At 41.1% G+C, this 18297-nt stretch overlaps 1 protein-coding gene across 1 annotated transcript in view; it reads left to right on the top strand.

Moving 5' to 3' along the window:
• The window catches only part of megf11 (multiple EGF-like-domains 11), a gene marked incomplete at its 3' end in the record, with an annotated part of 55374 nt that extends 43817 nt beyond the window's left edge, over positions 1-11557 (top strand). The window contains exons 14-25 of the mRNA XM_083916114.1: positions 1897-2043; positions 3432-3566; positions 5717-5845; positions 6438-6566; positions 7166-7294; positions 7552-7680; positions 7786-8022; positions 8527-8693; positions 8794-8857; positions 10132-10176; positions 10921-11127; positions 11382-11557. Of these exons, the coding sequence (XP_083772240.1) occupies positions 1897-2043; positions 3432-3566; positions 5717-5845; positions 6438-6566; positions 7166-7294; positions 7552-7680; positions 7786-8022; positions 8527-8693; positions 8794-8857; positions 10132-10176; positions 10921-11127; positions 11382-11557 (1694 nt within the window). The remainder of the gene's footprint in view (positions 1-1896; positions 2044-3431; positions 3567-5716; positions 5846-6437; positions 6567-7165; positions 7295-7551; positions 7681-7785; positions 8023-8526; positions 8694-8793; positions 8858-10131; positions 10177-10920; positions 11128-11381) is intronic.
• Positions 11558-18297: the final 6740 nt, after the last annotated feature.

The following is an 18297-nucleotide window of genomic DNA, read 5'->3' as shown; positions in this document are numbered from 1 at the left end:
AATGTAGGTTTTATTATCTGCAAGAACTGAGCAGGCAAAACGGGTCTCTCATGCTCTGAATCCTTCACCAGTTGGGACCATCTGTCAGCCTTAATTGAGTCACCAGGGTGCAGGGCTGGGGGCAGTGTGCAGCCCGTTGGGCCGGACAAACACACATGCATACGTACTTGAATCGTAGAGGCTTGACGATCGGCTCTCATGAGGGAAGAAGCACCTAGAGAGAGGAACATGTGGGGTTTTCTCATCACAGGATAGAATAAAATGGCTATTTACACAAACACTAAAGCAATTTTTTTCTACAAACAATGTCATTACACTGAGCGTGCTAACTCCAGAGTTGGTATGGCATCCCTACTTCGCTGTCAACTTTCTGTTTGTTTTATTGTGGGTTTTGCGTCAACTGTCACAAAGCTTGACTCTGTGAGCGTGTGTGTGTGTGTGTATGTGTGTGAAAGTCATGGGTGTCCCGCAGAGTTGTTTCTGAATTGTCGTAAGCCTGACATCAGCCTACAAAGATGTAAAAGAGCGCTGTGACTGGACACTTGATGCAGGGGTTATATGCTAGTCCATGTTAAATGTGACTTCTCCTTTTATTTCTGAAGAGATTCCATGTAATAGAGCAGGTAATGTGAGTGTGTGTTTACATGCACTGAGAGAGAGACTTGAAGAGGGAGAGAGAGGTTTGCTTTTCTCTGCTCACTCTGTACAAATTGGATAGTGGGACCTCTGGCACTTCTCAGCGAAAAGCCTCCTTTGAAGACGCTTCAGTTCTGGCTTCTTTCACTCTTTCTTCTTTTCCCTCACTAGACACCCAAAGCCCCCCTGTTTGTCACCATTAGACTGAAAAGTGTGAAGCTCTGTCCGCATTCATTTTTTGACAGTAAAGGCAGTCACAGTTTTTTTTTTCTGCCTGGCCTAGCAGAACCTCAAACACACTTGCCCTCCTTTTGATGTCCATGGCTGGGCCTTCGACTAAATCACTGCTACCATGCCCCCTCCTCATCAGCACTAACATTTCCTCTCTTTTACTCCTCCGTTCCAGCCCTAAGGCACCATGATTACTGTATAACATTGGTCCCAAGAGTTTAGCCCAGGTTTAATTCAAAGGTACTGCACTAATGCTGCTTTAATGGCCACACCATTCTCAGATATTCTCACTCAAAGAAAATTTCAAATGAGGCTTCGAACTAAGGGCTGGTGCTTGAAAGGTTGCCGAGTTTGTGAGTGTGTGTTTGAGTGAGTCTGTGACTGTAAGTGTGCATATGTGCCTGGGTGTTTGCAGCTATATATTTTATTTTATGAGCTTTGTAGGTACAGTACATGTGATTTTGCCCCCCCTTTTTATGGGTATGACTCAGAGAAAGCAGGTTCCTTCGACAGAGGTGCTAATGTATTCATGTGCGCAGTTAGAACACTGTACGGATGCAATGTTTTTTGCGTTTGTTGGTTACAGTTGCGCCAAACCCTCTCTTCCAGACTGCGCTCTTGCAGCCTGAGTGCTTCCCTTTGGGTCTGTACACTACCCTGGCTCTGCTAAAAGAGAATGAGAGACGAGCTGGGCCTCTCTGGAGACACAGCCCTGTTAATCAACACAGTGTACTGGCAGGGAGCCCCAGTCAGATCAAAAATAAAATACATTTGGAAAGGAGACACGGTCTGAAAGGATGGGTTGAACTAAAAAAAAAAAAAACACAGCTTCTTTATTCAGGACGGAAATCAATCAAGGATCCACGCTGGGTGAAGAACCCTCCACAGATCCACTATAATCAGGCATTGTGAATGCTGTCCTTTTGATGATGTGATTTTACAGATGGCAGGCTATTTAGAATATTTCCGCATGCCAGGCTTTGCCTTCTTAGTGTGCATTCACTGAATATTCGTATAATGTTCCTTCAGGAATCCACTGTGATAATGTGTGCCCACAAGGCTTCTGGGGACCCAACTGTTCAGTCAGCTGTTCTTGTCAGAATGGAGGATCCTGCTCTCCAGAGGACGGTACATGTGTGTGTGCACCTGGATACAGAGGGACGTCCTGCAAAAGAAGTGAGCCTCCCTATCTTTTTCCAAACCTTTAAACAACAATGGAATGAGCCTTAAAGCGCAGTCGTAACAAACTCCACCACAGTACTGACCTTGGTTTGATCTTCGCAGAATTGTTGAAGGGTGAGACTGCTGAGGAGACATACTCTGTTGTCGGCCATAACTGCTTGAGTGTCAACCCTTCATCACTGCTATCACTTAATCACAGTGTCTTTACCCTCAAGCAACAAGCACAAACACACACACACACACACACACACACACACACACACACACACACACACACACACACACACACACACACACACACACACACACACACACACACCCACACACACACCCACACACACACACAAACAAACTCCTCACCCCCTTGCCCTGTCCTCAACAACCAACTCACAGTGGGAGACACACAGTCCTCGTCCAAGGCTCATCAGAGGGCACGCTCACTGGGAGTGCTAGCTCTGGTTTCTGAATGGGGCCTGTCTAGGGCCGCTCTCAAGTGATGAGCTCACTGATTAGGAGTGAAATTCAGTTACAAACCTGTAAACATCAATTTGAGAGCCAAATGTGTGTGTGCGTGTGTGTGTGTGTGTGTTACTCCTCCAATCCTCCAATTTAAATGTTTACACAGATAATGTTCTCATCAGGTGGAAGCCTCATAACTGCAGTTTTGCTGTTTTTCCTGTTGAAACTTTAATAGTAGGCTTACATGATTCTCCAGAGGCTCATAAAAGTGTATCACACCTGGTGCTTTAAATCAGATCAAAACCTCTGAGGTCAATTTAACATTGCATGTTTGTCAAACAACAGCAAAGGCTGTTTTTTTGTCAAATCCTAAAAGGTTTCCTTTACCTTATTGTCTCCTAAGAAGGAATGTAATCAAATCACTGGCTACGAAAATAGGAACATAACATGGGTTTTTAGGGTTTCACTGTATTGAAATCAAAATGTTCTTTTAATATACATTTCTGTCTCTTATTATGGTTGCCGGTAATGCTCTTTGTTTACATTATGAGTATAATTACCTTCATACCACAATTTGGTATATCTTTATGGTGGACATTCTTTGATAAAATCTGCATTATTAACTCATTCGTTGAGTTTCCGAGTTTGAATTTATAGATAATCAAGACCTAACATAAAACAGACTTCACAATTATCCTAACTATTTTACTACTACCTCTCTGTCAGCAGATGAAATGGGAGTGGTTACAATAAAGATACTTTCTCCCTCCCTTTGTATTTTCTGCTTTAATTCTTCCGGCCTTGATTTTTTTATACTCCCTTGATCACACTTGTCACGCCCTGTTTCATTATTATATACGTTCATTCCATCCAATGTTGTTGACTGATTTTTCTATCTCCTCTCCTGCCACACTCCGCTGCAGTCTGCTCGCCGGGGTTCTACGGGCATCGCTGCAGCCAGTCGTGTCCACAGTGTGTGCACAGCACCGGGCCGTGCCATCACGTCACAGGCCACTGTGAGTGCCTGTCGGGCTTCTCCGGTTCTCTGTGCAACCAAGGCAAGTACCCTTCTGTGTCATTTTGACCTTTTCTTGCTGTTTCACTTACTTTCAAAAATTATTCACTGTAAAGTTTTAAGTCCTTTCCACTGGAAAACGGTAAGTACAGTTTATTTCTGAAAACAGGACAGGAAACACAAAAAATGTTAGAAAATAAGTATAAAAAAGCGAGACAAGAATGCATAATACATTAGAGTGAAAGTAAAAAAGTTATTATGTGCTGATGCCTACACTATCTCATAATATTTTAGGGTTCATTTATATGTCAAATAAAGTCCTTCTGTCAAAGCATATTGTGAGGACACCTGTATGTTGTCCTACACTCAGTGGCTCTGATAAGATCAAATGGATGACCTGCTGCCTCTCCGACTGGCTTCTCAGCCTTGAAACTTGAATAATGGCTATAATCAGTACACCCCAGACCAAAAAGAAAAAGAACAACCTTCAACAGGATCCTGAATATTGCTGAGACTCACTTTTTAAACAAAGAACACGTCAGTAAATATTACCATCCCTCTACCTTATCCTGCAAAGAGCGCTGCATGTAAATTGCTTTTCCCGTATACACAGAGTCAAACAAACAACACGTGCATAACAGACGTCTTCTTGTAAAATTTAATTTTGAGGCAACCAGGCAAACCTTTCTTTGTGTATTGTCACGACACTGTTTGAATCACTTAGAAAGATCTTGTTTACAGGAAACATCCTTGCTTCCATACAGTTCCTTATTTACCCCGAGATGTGTTTGATTACGTAATGTGTTGCACTTTTTCTAAATGGTGAGTGATTTTAGCTGATCTAAGGTAGATTTCATGTTGACAAGTCAGTGTTACAAATATCTGTAATTAACATACAATGTGTTGACAATATCATTAATGTGTTACTTTGTTAATGCAGCCAGTAGTCTTGTTCTATGTTAAATGTATTACAGATCCAAACATTTAAAAGGGAACTATGATTGTAAAATTTCAGTTAAAATTCATGGTCGTTTTTTTATGTCTCCTCACTCTCCATCTATTCAATATTCAAACAGGTTGTTCAATATTGACTGATGTGTGATGGTTTATGTGACCAAAGGTATTTGTCTTGTCTGTGATTTTTCACTGGCTATAAAGTGCAGTTGAGATTTTGCTCCTGATACACCGTTTTTTAAAAATAAATTACGGAAAGGCATGGGGGAACTTTTGAATTCTCAGTCATGGCTAGAGCAATGTCTTACAAATAAAAGTTTAATAGGTTAGCTGAAGGAAGAGAAAAAAAATACCTAATTTGTCTGGACTGTAATTACTGGTGAGCTGGCGTGAGGACGCAAGGGACGAAGGTGGCCAACAACATGCACAGTCTCCTCTTGTTGAGCCCTGTTGGCATCCTTACTTGTCCTCTGTCCAGCACACAAAGTCCCAGCCTAATGAATCTCTCCCGGTGCGTAGAGGCCCGAATCCCCAGAAGCAGCAGTATGGGGGAGCCAACCTTACGGCCTAATGACAACCTGCTTGAAAGAGCTCTCACAAAGAGGGGGAAGCCAGATGAAATGTAATCATTAAAACACCCCACATGAAAATGAGTCAGACCCATTTCTTTCACAGCCAGCCACCTTATCTGATATTTCTAACGCTGGGCTATTCTCTTTATATGAGACCTTTGATGTATCTGCTGGTGCTGCAGCTCCCTGATCCTGATGGTTAGATACACTGTGGCTCAATTTGTCTCTCGGGCCAACAAGAAAACACAATGGAGGTTTCATTGGAAATGAGATATTTTATTGAACAGTGTCGGAGAGCATTGAAATATTAATTTCGTAAAAAAAAGTATACAGTGGTCTGTGTACATGGTCTATTTTAATTCTGTGGCACATAACTCGTTCCACTCCACTGAGTGGAAATGGGGCAGTTGTGCCACTGGCGGCATCTATTGACTCCTCCTTTTGTTTAAGCAGATCACTTCATGTTCACTATAATAGAACAGTATCATCCATTAGAAGATTATGTTTACACAACCTTTCACAGAATTACTTTGTTTGAATTAATTTGCTCACAATAATGTGCCCAGGTTGTATGTCATAATGTTAATGGATTTTAGTCTTTGCATGCAAGTAATAATATGCAGATCTGGGCTGCTTTGTGATGATATATATTTTTTTGGTTTTGCAGTCTGTCCAAGTGGCAGGTATGGGAGGGCCTGCGCTGAGATCTGCCTCTGTACCAACAACGGCACCTGCAACCCCATCGATGGCTCCTGCCAATGCTTCCCTGGTTGGATAGGAGAGGATTGCTCTCAGGGTATGGTTTCTCTCCTTCATCCTGGGTTTGCTTGGCTTATTCTTCTCTGATTTCACCCTCTCATTGTCTCCACACCTAATTTATCCCTCCTTACATTTACCTTCATACACATGAATCATTCAGTCATTACGCTACATTTTCATAGAACTTCCCTCAGCCCTGTAAAACTTATAGTTTGCTTAAATGATTGTTGTATTACATTATGCTCTTTGATTTACAGTGCTGTAGGCCAAAGATCATTAGCAGTCAGAGCTTTGAGCCGTCGTGCCATGGGAAATTGATGGGAGTTTTTTATTACATTAACTACTTAGGTAAAAAAAACAAAAACTTATGATTGGATGGATGTGACTTTAAAAGTGCTTTTCTTTGGGTAATTCAACATGACACATCTTCTCATATATTACAAATGGGCTTGTGGAGGGATGTTCTGCAAGGATACGTGTTAAGATACGGTGAAATATGTTTATGTGTGGAGAATAGTTAGGCATTTCCTCAAGTGTTATGTGCTCCATAAATGCATGCATAGGACATAGAGTATGTGTGGGAAGAGTGTATGTGACCATGAGCTTGACTATGTCTCTGGCGTCTGCAGCCTGTCCCTCTGGGCACTGGGGCCCCGATTGTCTCAACTCGTGTAACTGTCACAACGGAGCCCAGTGCAGTGCCTACGATGGGGAGTGCAGGTGCAGCCCCGGCTGGACCGGACTCTACTGCACACAGCGTGAGTCTCTCCCCTCCAGTTAGTGGACACACAGTGTCATCTGCTGGTAGTCAAACTAAACTGCAACAAATGAGAGAAAAAATGTTTTAGAAACAACTGGGAAAGTGGATGATATCAGGTTTTTAATTTACATTTCTTTTAGAGGGAGCAACATCAAAATAACACTAATGGTCATGTCTTTAATTTGTTTCTCTAATTATACATTCCAGTCCTTCACCCAGGGATAGTGCACATCATCGACATCAGTCTACTAATTTGAATTCCATTATCTATCACCCCAAGAGTTTTATTCAGTCTTTTTTTGTGTTGTGGCTCCTGCTCATGTGCATGGAAATGGATTTTGTTTGTTTTGCCTTTTTCTCACATAGATTATGTTTCCAGTTGTCTTGTTCTTTATTTCCACCTCTGTGTCACAGCATAACCAGATTTTCTGCTGAAGCATGAAAAGTTTAAATTCCCTTCATTCACATTGAGTACACAGCAAAGACAGTGAATAGTATTGATTTCCTTGTTCCCCTGGGATGTGACCTTGACTCTTTACTTTGTCTCCCCCTATGTTTGTTTTACACACCCCAACATTTTATACATCTCTGTCCCAGGCTGTCCTTCAGGGTTCTACGGGAGGGACTGCTCTGAAGTCTGTCGGTGCCAAAACGGCGCAGACTGTGACCACATCACAGGCCAGTGTGCTTGTCGAACAGGCTTCATTGGGATGAGCTGTGAGCAGAGTTGAGTAGGCCCGACACATTTTAGCTATGAGCAAAATCACCCTGTGGATGAGTGAGTGAGTGAGTGTGTGTGTGTGTGTGTGTGTGTGTGTGTGTGTGTGTGTGTGTGTGTGTGTGTGTGTGTGTGTGTGTGTGTGTGTGTGTGTGTGTGTGTGTGTGTGTGTGTGTGTGTATGTGTGTTCTATAAACACTCTGGCTCCCACTCTCTAAGTGGTTTAATTTTGATGGATGTAGTAATGCACCTCTCTCCCATGCAGAGTGTCTTGCTGGTACATTTGGATATGGTTGCCAACAGCTATGTGAGTGCCTGAACAATGCTACCTGTGACTATGTGACTGGAACGTGCTACTGCAGCCCTGGATATAAAGGCATCCGTTGTGATCAAGGTGAGAGGTGGTCGAGATGATCGAGGCTCTCCACTATATTGTCACTCAGACACAAATGTGTACACGGTGTTTAAGCAACCCACTTTTCCTGTGTTTTCTCTGTAGCAGCTTTGATGATGGAGGAACTGAACCCGTACACTAAGATTAGTCCAGCAAGAGGCTCGGAGCGCCAGTCTGCAGGGGCTGTCATGGGCATCATCTTTCTGCTCCTCATCATCATGGCCATGCTTAGTCTGTTTGTGTGGTACAGACAGAGGCAGAGGGACAAAGGCCACGAGATCCAGCCCAGTGTGTCCTATACACAGGCAATGCACATCACCAACACAGACTATTCCCTGTCTGGTAAGATGTTTTAGAGACTGTTCAAAAGATTTGCTCAATATGGAATAATGCTGCATACTGCGATGGACAATTGTAGAGCTGAAATTAGTAATCAATTAGACATGCAGGGGGAAAAAAGTGATTTCTCAAGCAAAAATATCTTTAAATTTGGAGAAACATTTGATGGAAAACTGAATATCTTTGGGTTTTGGTACTGTTGGTTTGTCGAAACAAGCATTTTGAAGACATCACTATGGGGTCTGGGAAATTCTTCATTCTTTATATATTATTATTATTATCGATTAATTGAGAAAATAATGAGCAGATTGATCAATTATGAAAATACTCATTAGTTACAGCCCTAATGCTATACTTTACATTTGTTCATCAATTAGACTTTCATTCTGATTTAATTTGGTTCATTGAGGGCAAAACTGGCATACATGAGGAAATCTTCATGCATGTCCGTGCTTTGAAGACAAATTTACTTTTCAAACCTCTGCAATCTCTTGTTTAAACCTGCAGAGTGTGGCAGTACTGTAGCGATGAGGACCAGCGCTGCTGAGGTCAATCAGGGCCAGGGCAGCGGCAGCAGTGGCCAGTGCTTCTCCAATCCCAGTTACCACACTGTCGCCCAGTGTAATGTTGTCTCAACCATCTCCAGCAACCTGGATGGCACTCTGACCCTCAAAGTATAACCACTCTCTGTGTGTATTCACATCAAACTATAATACAATAACATACTTCAGTATAAAAGCAACACCAAACTGTGCTCTTTTTTTTCTCTTACAGTCAAGCACTCTGAAAAGCCGAAATGGCTCAGAATGGAGAGCCTACTGCAACCTCAATGACCTCGGTCAGTTTACCTCTCGAACTTACTCTGATACTCCACATACAGCCTGAATCTTTGGACTTTATGGAATCTCTACTTCTTCAAGGGCAAAGGCGCATGTGTCGTTAGTGCAAACCTCATAAAGGCACCAGCCTGGACACAGCTACCCTGCTGTGAATGAAGATGAACCAGGGGTTTCTTGTTAGACATAACCTTTGCTCTGATTTTGATAAGATATGCGGGTGGTACAGAGAGAGCTGTGGTGAGGAGGTGCATAGGGGTCACTGTGAGCTCATTAGTCCTCTTTCACTTTCCCCAGTGGCACATTTCTCTGTGATGGCGTACACTGGGTCAGATACTGCACTGAATTATAGAGAATTAACCGTGACAGAAGAAAAAATACTCAATAATAGCTTAAATCTCTGGTTTCTTGAACAGTGCAAAACATCTGATAAATGGTTTATAACACGCTATAATGCATTTGGGAGCAGATATAAGTGTTTATTAATGTGTTAGGAATGGTATATAAATGATAATGAATGACACTATAGTAAAACAGTTGGAATAACAGAACATATATATTTTTTTGATAACTGCACTGTGCATTAAAACTATACAGTAAACATTTAAAGATACATATTTGCATACAACTACATTGTAGAGTGTATACCGTTTATTTAATGTGTATACAGTGGTTATAAATGCTTAATAATTAGTGTTAAATTAAAGTGTTCCTGAGATTATTAAATAAACAGCATAGTTCATAGTCTGTTGGTTTGTGATGTGCAAACTGAACGAGACTGTATATACTGTATTGTCTCTATGGAAACTATACTTGTTTGCTCATTGCAGGCTCATTATTGCTAAGCGACATGCATAAATCAGAGCATCTATGATAGATTCTTTGTCATGCTGGACTTTAAAGTCTGATATCTGGATATGCCATGTTTCTTATTGTGTTTAAGCGCACAGCGGCTTGATTATAATTACAAGCGTTGGATGTTCATCCTGCTTTAGTGAAGTAATGGACTGCCTTAAATAGGCATGTCCTCTCTTCATGATGTTGTGTTGCAGATATTCCATCATGACTCCAGTTGATTATGTCAGCTTGTGAGTTTTAGGGAAAAAGTGAGAGCAAGTGGGTGAAAGATTCAGTAATTCCTCATATTGACATTCCTCATATTCTTTGAAATAAAGACATACTATTACACTTTTAATGAGGTATTTCCTGTCAGCCCTCAGACATTGGGGGGATTCGTATGGGATGTTTGACTTTCATTTTTTGGCATTTGTTACAGATGTTCAACAGGGGGAGACACAGACGCAGAGAGGCTCCAAAAAAGGTAAATCATAAATTGTGTGGTTGTGTGTGTGTGTGTGTGTGTGTGTGTGTGTGTGTGTGTGTGTGTGTGTGTGTGTGCACGCGCGCGCGGGCGCAGACATGCTTCACGTAGAATCCTGTTCAGCTTCACCAGCACCAATATTACATTTTTTTTATGCTCTACATCACATGTATCCATTTTCCCAATTGGTTGCTATTCCGCTCTGAGACTAGCTGACCCCAAATCCCATATCCTTATATTCTCCATGATTTATGTGAAAACTCTCTGCACTTTGGACGAGACCATGGTGGGCTGAGGTTTTGTTCCAATGGTAATTGCTCTCTCTATATGGCTCAGTGCCCGAAACGTCATTTTGTCTCCCACACTGTGCATTCGGTGGTGAATGTGAGGGACCCAGGGGTGTGGAGAGTGGTCTGAAGGAGCTTTGCTGCTGTCTCTAATGAGGCCTCTTATCACACTGATGAGACTGTTATGGATGAGATGTGCCTTCCACTCTCTATCCTTTGTACTCTGATTGTACTCTGATTACTATACACCACCATTAGTCAGTGGCGGATACAAAAGAATTACAACTTCCTCAGAATGGCAATAGTTTTCATTGCCATTCTCCAGGCTGCACTCTGATGTCTATTCCAATTTTAGTTGTTATATCAGAGTCAATTATTAATATCACGACAATTAATCAGTGACAATCCCTTCTTCTCTGTTGATTCTGAATATGTCCTTGTCTCGCGGCTACTGCAGATTACATCAAGGGCTCCATGTGCAGCAACAGCTCCTGCTCCCTGAATAGTGAGAATCCATACGCCACCATTAGAGACCCACCAGGGTTGGCTTGCAAGCACACAGAGAGCAGCTATGTGGAGATGAAGTCCCCCTCCCACCGTGAAGTGCCCTTTGGAGGCACTGCCACCCTCCTGGGAAGTGCGAGCAGGAATGTCTATGATGTTGGTGAGTGCATTGTTGCTCTGGTGTGTGGAGCTCAGCAGGGTCCTGCAGCTTATAGCCTCACTCGTCACGTCCCCTGCTATGAGCCTGTACAGACTGTGTAAAGCCTTGATAGGAGGAAATGTAAGCTGCTTCTCCATTGCATGCACCTCTCCTTTCTCCTTTTTTCCCCAGCCTGACACTCTTTGGCCTCAGTTTTTCTCGCGTACCTCTTTTACCTACTTTTCCTCCCTTCCTTCTTTCCTAAACTATCACAGAGCCGACAGTGAGCGTCCTGCAGGGACCCAATGGAATGGCCACAGGCTTCTCCCAGAGCCCCTATGACCTCCCCCGCAGCAGCCACATCCCCAGCCACTATGACATACTGCCCATGCGTCACAGCCCCACCCACACACCCCCGCCGCCCCCAGAAAGCCCCAGCTCCCTGCTGTAGAGGGCACATCCTCCGCCTGGCTCTGACAGGGTGCTGGCATCCAGGCAACATTCAGCCAACTTTCAACCGACGGCCCTCCCTCTGTCTCCGAGAGTGTTCGATTAGATACTGAGAAGTTGAGATGGAGGGACAGCCACAGCTCTTCTGGACCTAGCTCTCTTTGGATCCCTCACTCGCACTCTCTCCGATGCCCTGAAGGAGGGAGGGGAGGAAAGAGTGTCCCACACACCAGCGACCATTCAGCCATTTTATTTTCTTATAGAACTAATCACTCAAACTGCTGCCTGGCCTCTTTATGGACATCCTGAAGTGGAACTTAATGGTTCCAAACAGCGCTAAGGGCAGCATCCAGTACATGGTTTGGGTGGACAGATTATTTACAGGGATAAAGCTATCCTCACATTCATTTTTTAGCCCATGATATATGTTTACTATTCAAGGGCAGCCAAGTGTTTATAATGCCCCCTAAACAGAAGTGATTTTCTCCACAGGAAGGAAGATATAGCAACCTTGAGGGTTTCAAAGCAGGTGAAGATTTACGACACACAGATGTCAGAGTTTATGAATTGTCACTGTGTGCAGCTGCTGCAGATCACAGTACAGCTGAAGTGAAGAGATTATGATCTTCTGCTCTGAGGTGAAGAAAAGTTCAGTCAAATAGTAGAAAACGCTCTGTTTTAAATGTTAAACCCTGCTGAGAGTGAACCAAATCTGCTATAGCATGGATAAATAGTAAAATATTGTAATGGTCCTTTATTCGCTGTTAACCAGTAATGATCACACAGTTTATACTAAGGTGAACCCTGTCTGTAACTCAAGAGCTTCTTTTAAGTTGCAGTGTAAATGAGGCCTGGTTTATCTGGAAATGCGTTCAGGTCGCCAGTGATGAGGCTTCATGGCGTTACTAAAAGACAAACATACAGTAGGTCCCAAGGTCGGCTTTCCCCCCTCAACTATTGAAGTGATAAAATATTGTGTTGTTTTCTATGTGAAAGCATTTTTCTTGCAAATGTCTCAGTTTACTTTTTTTTTTTTTTTTAAATATTGGGTGTTAAGAAGAGATTGCTTTGACCTTTTATGTTTTGTATTTATAAAGGTAATTGCCTTATTTATTAATTTATATAAGTGATGGTGAATTTTTATCAATGTGACACTAGAATTAAAAGAAAAAAAGATGAGCATGATCAGATAATGGATACCCACTGATGTAGATAACACACAATTTATCTTCTTGTGAGATGATCAGTGTCATTTTGTGTGTGTTTTCGAAGTTACTTCAAATGTGCTTTCTCTCTGTCAGATTGTAAATTGAAAATAACGTTTCATCTGACCAATTCAAGATGCACAAATACCCTGTGCAGTATTTATAAAGGGGAACCACACTGTATGTAAAAAGTCCATTTATAAAATATTTTATGTTTGTATCAGGCAAATGATCTTATTTATTAATCAAAGTGGATTTATTCATTCACTGTGTGAATTCCATTTCACCCTCTGTAGAAGCAATAACATGTTGACAATCGATGCCCAGACAGCGTTTCATTAGTGCTGGACATTATGACATCTTTGACCAGTGTGGTGACAGTGGATCATATTTTACGTGACTGTTTTTCCTCAGAGGAAGGTTTTCCAATTGCTGTCATATCAATGCTGCTTGTTGTTTTGGTACATAAGTTTCAAATTAAAAGCCTATTCTGTCATCAGAAACCTGTATGGGTCAGGTTAATACCCTGGATTGATGAATATGCTTCTCATGTCAAGTGTTAGAAAGGATATGTCTGTCTTCGTCATGTTGCTCTGAATATTGAAACGCGGTGATGTTGACAAGAGTGATAAATTAAGGATTCCACTCTTCACAAATTAGAAATGTTATTTAAGTCTGTTACTGGGGCCCAAAATATCCAGAGTTGATGGTTGAGGAAAATCGTGGCCACACACATTCTTGTTAACCATCTCCAAAGTCATGAACATTTTGTGCTGTCATGCCAAATAAGCCTTTCAGATGTAGGCATCGTAGGCTTTAAAGTACTGTACAACTTGTGATTTGAACAATATTTACTTGTTTTAAAGGTCTGTGATGATGTTTTATGATGTCATTTATTTTTCCCGAACATTTTTGTATGCAGATTATACGATAATAAATATAAATATGGTGTATAGCTTTATATACAACTACCCAAAAGTGTTTAAAGTAGTTACAATGATCTCCACCTTCACCAGCTACATCATTAAAAATGCATCACTACATGTTATTGCATCAATCCAAATATATAAGACTAATGAGTACTTTTACTATTTATACTTTTAAGCATATTATGCTGAGAATACTTATCTACTTTATTCTTAACCTTTTTATTTTTTATTTTATGGTTTATTTTTGCGGTAACGGCAAACAATTAAAAGTTTTTAATTGCACCAGAGTTCACAGGCAGCTTCTTTACATCTTTTGTCCGTGGACTGGTCGACAAAAACAGCAACCGAACAGCCAAGGCTACATAAAAAACGCACAATACATAAAATACCATCAGTGTTGGGAAATCATTAGAATCCATATGATAAATACAAGGTAATCATTTTCTGCAACACTTTTTTTAAATACCACAAAGCTCCCTGAATCTCCTATATTTGTGGGTATTGAATTCCACTTCCCCACTACTTTTATCAAGAGAGCAGACTGTCCAAAGGCTGTCCTGAACCGTGTTACCCCATAACCCCCAGTAGATGCTCTAGTCCTACCTGCACTGCCACTGGGGTGGGCCAGGCGTTGTCTAAGAGGAGGGGGTGCAGGATTATGAATTTTTAACATCAGGCATGCAGCAAAGTAAAATAAGAAGTCAGCAAAATTGAGACAATTTTATATTTTTTCAGGATATTACAGTGATTAATATCCCCTGGCTTGTTATCCAGTACTTTTAGAGTTTGTTTCTAGAGTACATTCACAGGATTGCGTGCTGTCACACCTGCCTGTGAACAGCTTTTTATTCAGTCAAATGGAGGAAAAATAATAGTGTGAACAAAAAGCTTTTACTTAATTAAAATTGTGAATGCAAGATGTTTCTTTGCAGTGCAGTATTTTTATACTGTGGTATTGATACTTTTAATTAAAGGAGCTGAATTAATTTTCCACCACTGCACAGCCAATGCCACCAGTGTTGCATTTCTAATAAACGTTTCGACAACACATTGACAAGGTGAAGGAATTCAGCTGTTTTTGCATGATTTAACTTTCACGCCTGTTTCACTTCTGACAACAGCCAGCGTCACTGATTGGTGTGGTCAGTAGTGCACACCTGTACATAACTGCATCAAGGTGAGAAATGAAACCGCTGGAGACGTAAAAGACGACTTTTAAGGGTGTTAAGTTACTCTTTAATTTTATATCTAAAAAGTGTATAATAGACAACACTTTTTGTTTTTAAATGGCTAATTTATGAATTGTACGTTATTCAAATATAAAACAATCAACCACATAGACAAGACATTCCAGAAATCATATTTTTAATGTGCGTGTGCAGTTTGTGCCTCAACTACGTCTGTCATAAAGAGACATTGTGGGGATGGTGGATAATTATTAAGAAAGTGGTTTTTACTGAAATGGGATGTCTGTTGTATTCACAATAGTAGAGGAGTTCTGGTTGTTTCTCAGTAAAAAAGCAGGTTTCCTGAGCTCCACAGATGATGGACATGCTGCCCAGCTGACAGCTCAACAAGCCTTGAGTGATGCCCCTCTGAAAGGAAATGCAGCGTGTAAGTCAAGGAGCTAATGGACCAAATACAAGTGAGTGCTTCAGAGAGAGCTAGAAAGAGAGAGAAAAGCCTGAACACACGAGATCCCCCGGCAGTGGGGTGAGCACTCGAGAGAAATTTCGATTTTGCAGCTTGTTGAATATCCTCTCAGCAAATTTCGCACAGTTCAGAGGCTGCAGAGAGTTGAAGACAGCAATGGAACTGCAGTTTTATTTAACTGATAAGACGTCAGATTCAATACTGAAAGGTTAAAAGCTCAAACTGTGAAAATCACATTGTTAGCATGACTTCCTACCAAAAAGGTGCTGAAACAACTACTCATTTCAAATATAGGTACTGCTTCTCGGGAGCTGGTGCTGCACTTCAACTGAGTGAGTTTTTTTACTGAGCCTTGACTCATTGTTCAGCCCTTTTGGGCCAATAGGTTTCAATGCAAAGTACACTTGCCATTGCAGTGCCTATAGAAAGTCATGATACCCTTTTGAAATAGTCACTTTTTTTGTTTTACAGCCTGAAATGATAATACATTAAATATATAGGGAGGGGTTGGGAAAGTGATGAGTCCCCAGATTTAATACTTTGTGGAGGCACCTTTTGTTTTAACTACAGCAATCAGTCTGTTTGACTATGTGTCTACCAGCTATTTCCCCATTCTTCCTTGCAGAACTGTTCGAGTTCAGTCAAATTCTGAGGTGTAATCTGGAAGTTGATTGGTTATATCTGTGAATGTTTATAATTGGTATTGTAAAGGGACTTATTTCCAACCATGCTGTTCTAGTTTTTAATTTTTTATTAATTCTCAGGAATTTTGAAAAAAGAAATTCACTTGAATATTGTAAGGCAAAATGTGTAAATCAGGCTGGAATATATATATATATATATATATATATATATATAAAATGTATTATCATTTCAGGCTAAAACAAGTAACATGTTCAGAAGAATATTCTAATTAAAATATGAGAAAATTCATCTGTAACAAAGAAGAAACATCCAGTGAATCCCACACCCACCACACATAAACGAGCCCAGTGTGAATCTCAATAAACCCTCTTTCTCTTTGTCATAGAAGCAGAAACAAAGTGCACAATGACTTTGGTACGTGTGAGTTTTAAAGTGTTAAATTCACAAACAACTATATAATGAATGTATTTGAATAAAAGTTTGCAGACTGAAGAAAATGGTTTGCAGGGGATATAGCACTTTAAGTTGTAAAATGCAAAGCCCTTGCATATATGACTACAAAACTAACAGATTTTATCAGCCTGCCTTTGTAAAAAAGAGTACACGTTTCTTTCAGACCAAAAACACGTAGTGGTGGGTTCATACAGTGCAGCACATTGAATAAAACAAGCTGCACAATATATCAATTCAAAGTAGGCTTGTGCCCAGGCTGATTATTAAAATGTTGTAAAATATTGCAGTGGTTAAGAAGAACTGCAGGGACTTTCCCTTCTTAATGCAGGCCCCGGGCATCAGCCTCTCTGCTTCAGTCAGCCTGTCAGCAATATCTTTCAGCCCAAGCTGTTTTTCACAGAAACTGCCACTAGAAAGAGGTTATACCTCTAAATGCTCTGACAGAGTTGCACCTTTGGTTTATTCTCAAGAGGCTGCACCTGGATGCTGACCACACAGCTCTTGGATAACCTGACACGTTCACTTTAATCTGACATCCACTGTTCAGAGTCAGGCTGGTAGATTTATGTTTAGTGAGGAAAATGTGCATAAAACATGACTGACACATGACTACCTCTATTGAATTGAATGACTTACCTCAATGAATTACTGCCATCAGGAACTGAATCAGTGCTCTGTTTTGTAGTGCTTTAATTTAAACACGTAGCGTTTGACTGCACTCTGCTGTGGTTGAGTCCATCGCAGAGCTCAGCTGCAGATCTTTATTGCTGTCACGTCCTGCTACAGGAACTGTAGGATCCATCACACCAGAGCTGGATCTTTACTCAGCCACTCCCTAATGCATAATCTGTATTCACCCCAGTCAGGGTGATCATTTTCACTTCGCCTGTGTCTATAACTGCTCCCAAATAAAGATCAAAATGCATCTTGACAATCACAACTCTACACAAGTAAGCCCTTTACCAAAGTAGTCTAGAGGAGTTGTTATATGCCCTATATGGACAAAATAATGGTCTAAACCAGTAATAGAGAGATCATGCGGAGACATGAGAACACTTTCCATATTAGTGCAAAGATCAGACATCAGGCTTTTATCTGAAATTTGCTTTTTGGGTAATATTTGTGGCGTTTTACATTCAAACAATCTGATTGATACTCAGCTTGTCATTTAGCAAGATCTATACTCGCTGTGGTAGGTCTATTTGCTGAGGTGAAGTTAGCAGGAAGACACTGATGATAAATTCACAGTCACAGAGGTTTCATCATCATCATGATTGAAGAACAGGGGATAGGCTTAATAGATGCCGGCAAATGTATATGTACATTTAAATCAGTAATATTTCATGACCAACTCAAGGGTATCATCATTAGACTCATTAGTCGTATTATGAATGTAGTGCAAATGTGGTCATGCAGGAAGACCATTATTATCAGTACCACCGTGAGAAGAATAAAAACTCCTGCAAACAGTTATTGGAGATAGGTGAGCTGAAACAAGAGGGGGATGTGGCTAAAGAAACACTGCTGCTCCTCCTACTGGACACCAGGGGGCAGCCATGGTATCCGTACGCATTCAGTAGGGGAGGAAATGAAACCAATGACAAGTGAGGAAAAGTGAGTTTTCTTTCTCTACGTATGCTCTCTCATTTTTGTCGCGCAACCAAAAACACTAAACACAAAGGTAATCATGCCTAACCGTGAAATCTGAGGGTTCTAGTCTGTTTTGGGCAGCATTGGCAGAAAAGGTTCTATGGTGTAATGGTTAGCACTCTGGACTCTGAATCCAGCGATCCGAGTTCAAATCTCGGTAGGACCTGATTTTTCGCTATCATCAAGTGATACCCTGAAGTTACTTT

Source organism: Echiichthys vipera (assembly GCF_963691815.1).
Source record: "Echiichthys vipera genome assembly, chromosome: 7".
In the NCBI taxonomy this organism is placed as follows: domain Eukaryota; kingdom Metazoa; phylum Chordata; class Actinopteri; order Perciformes; family Trachinidae; genus Echiichthys; species Echiichthys vipera.
This window is presented reverse-complemented; position numbering and strand designations above follow the sequence as displayed.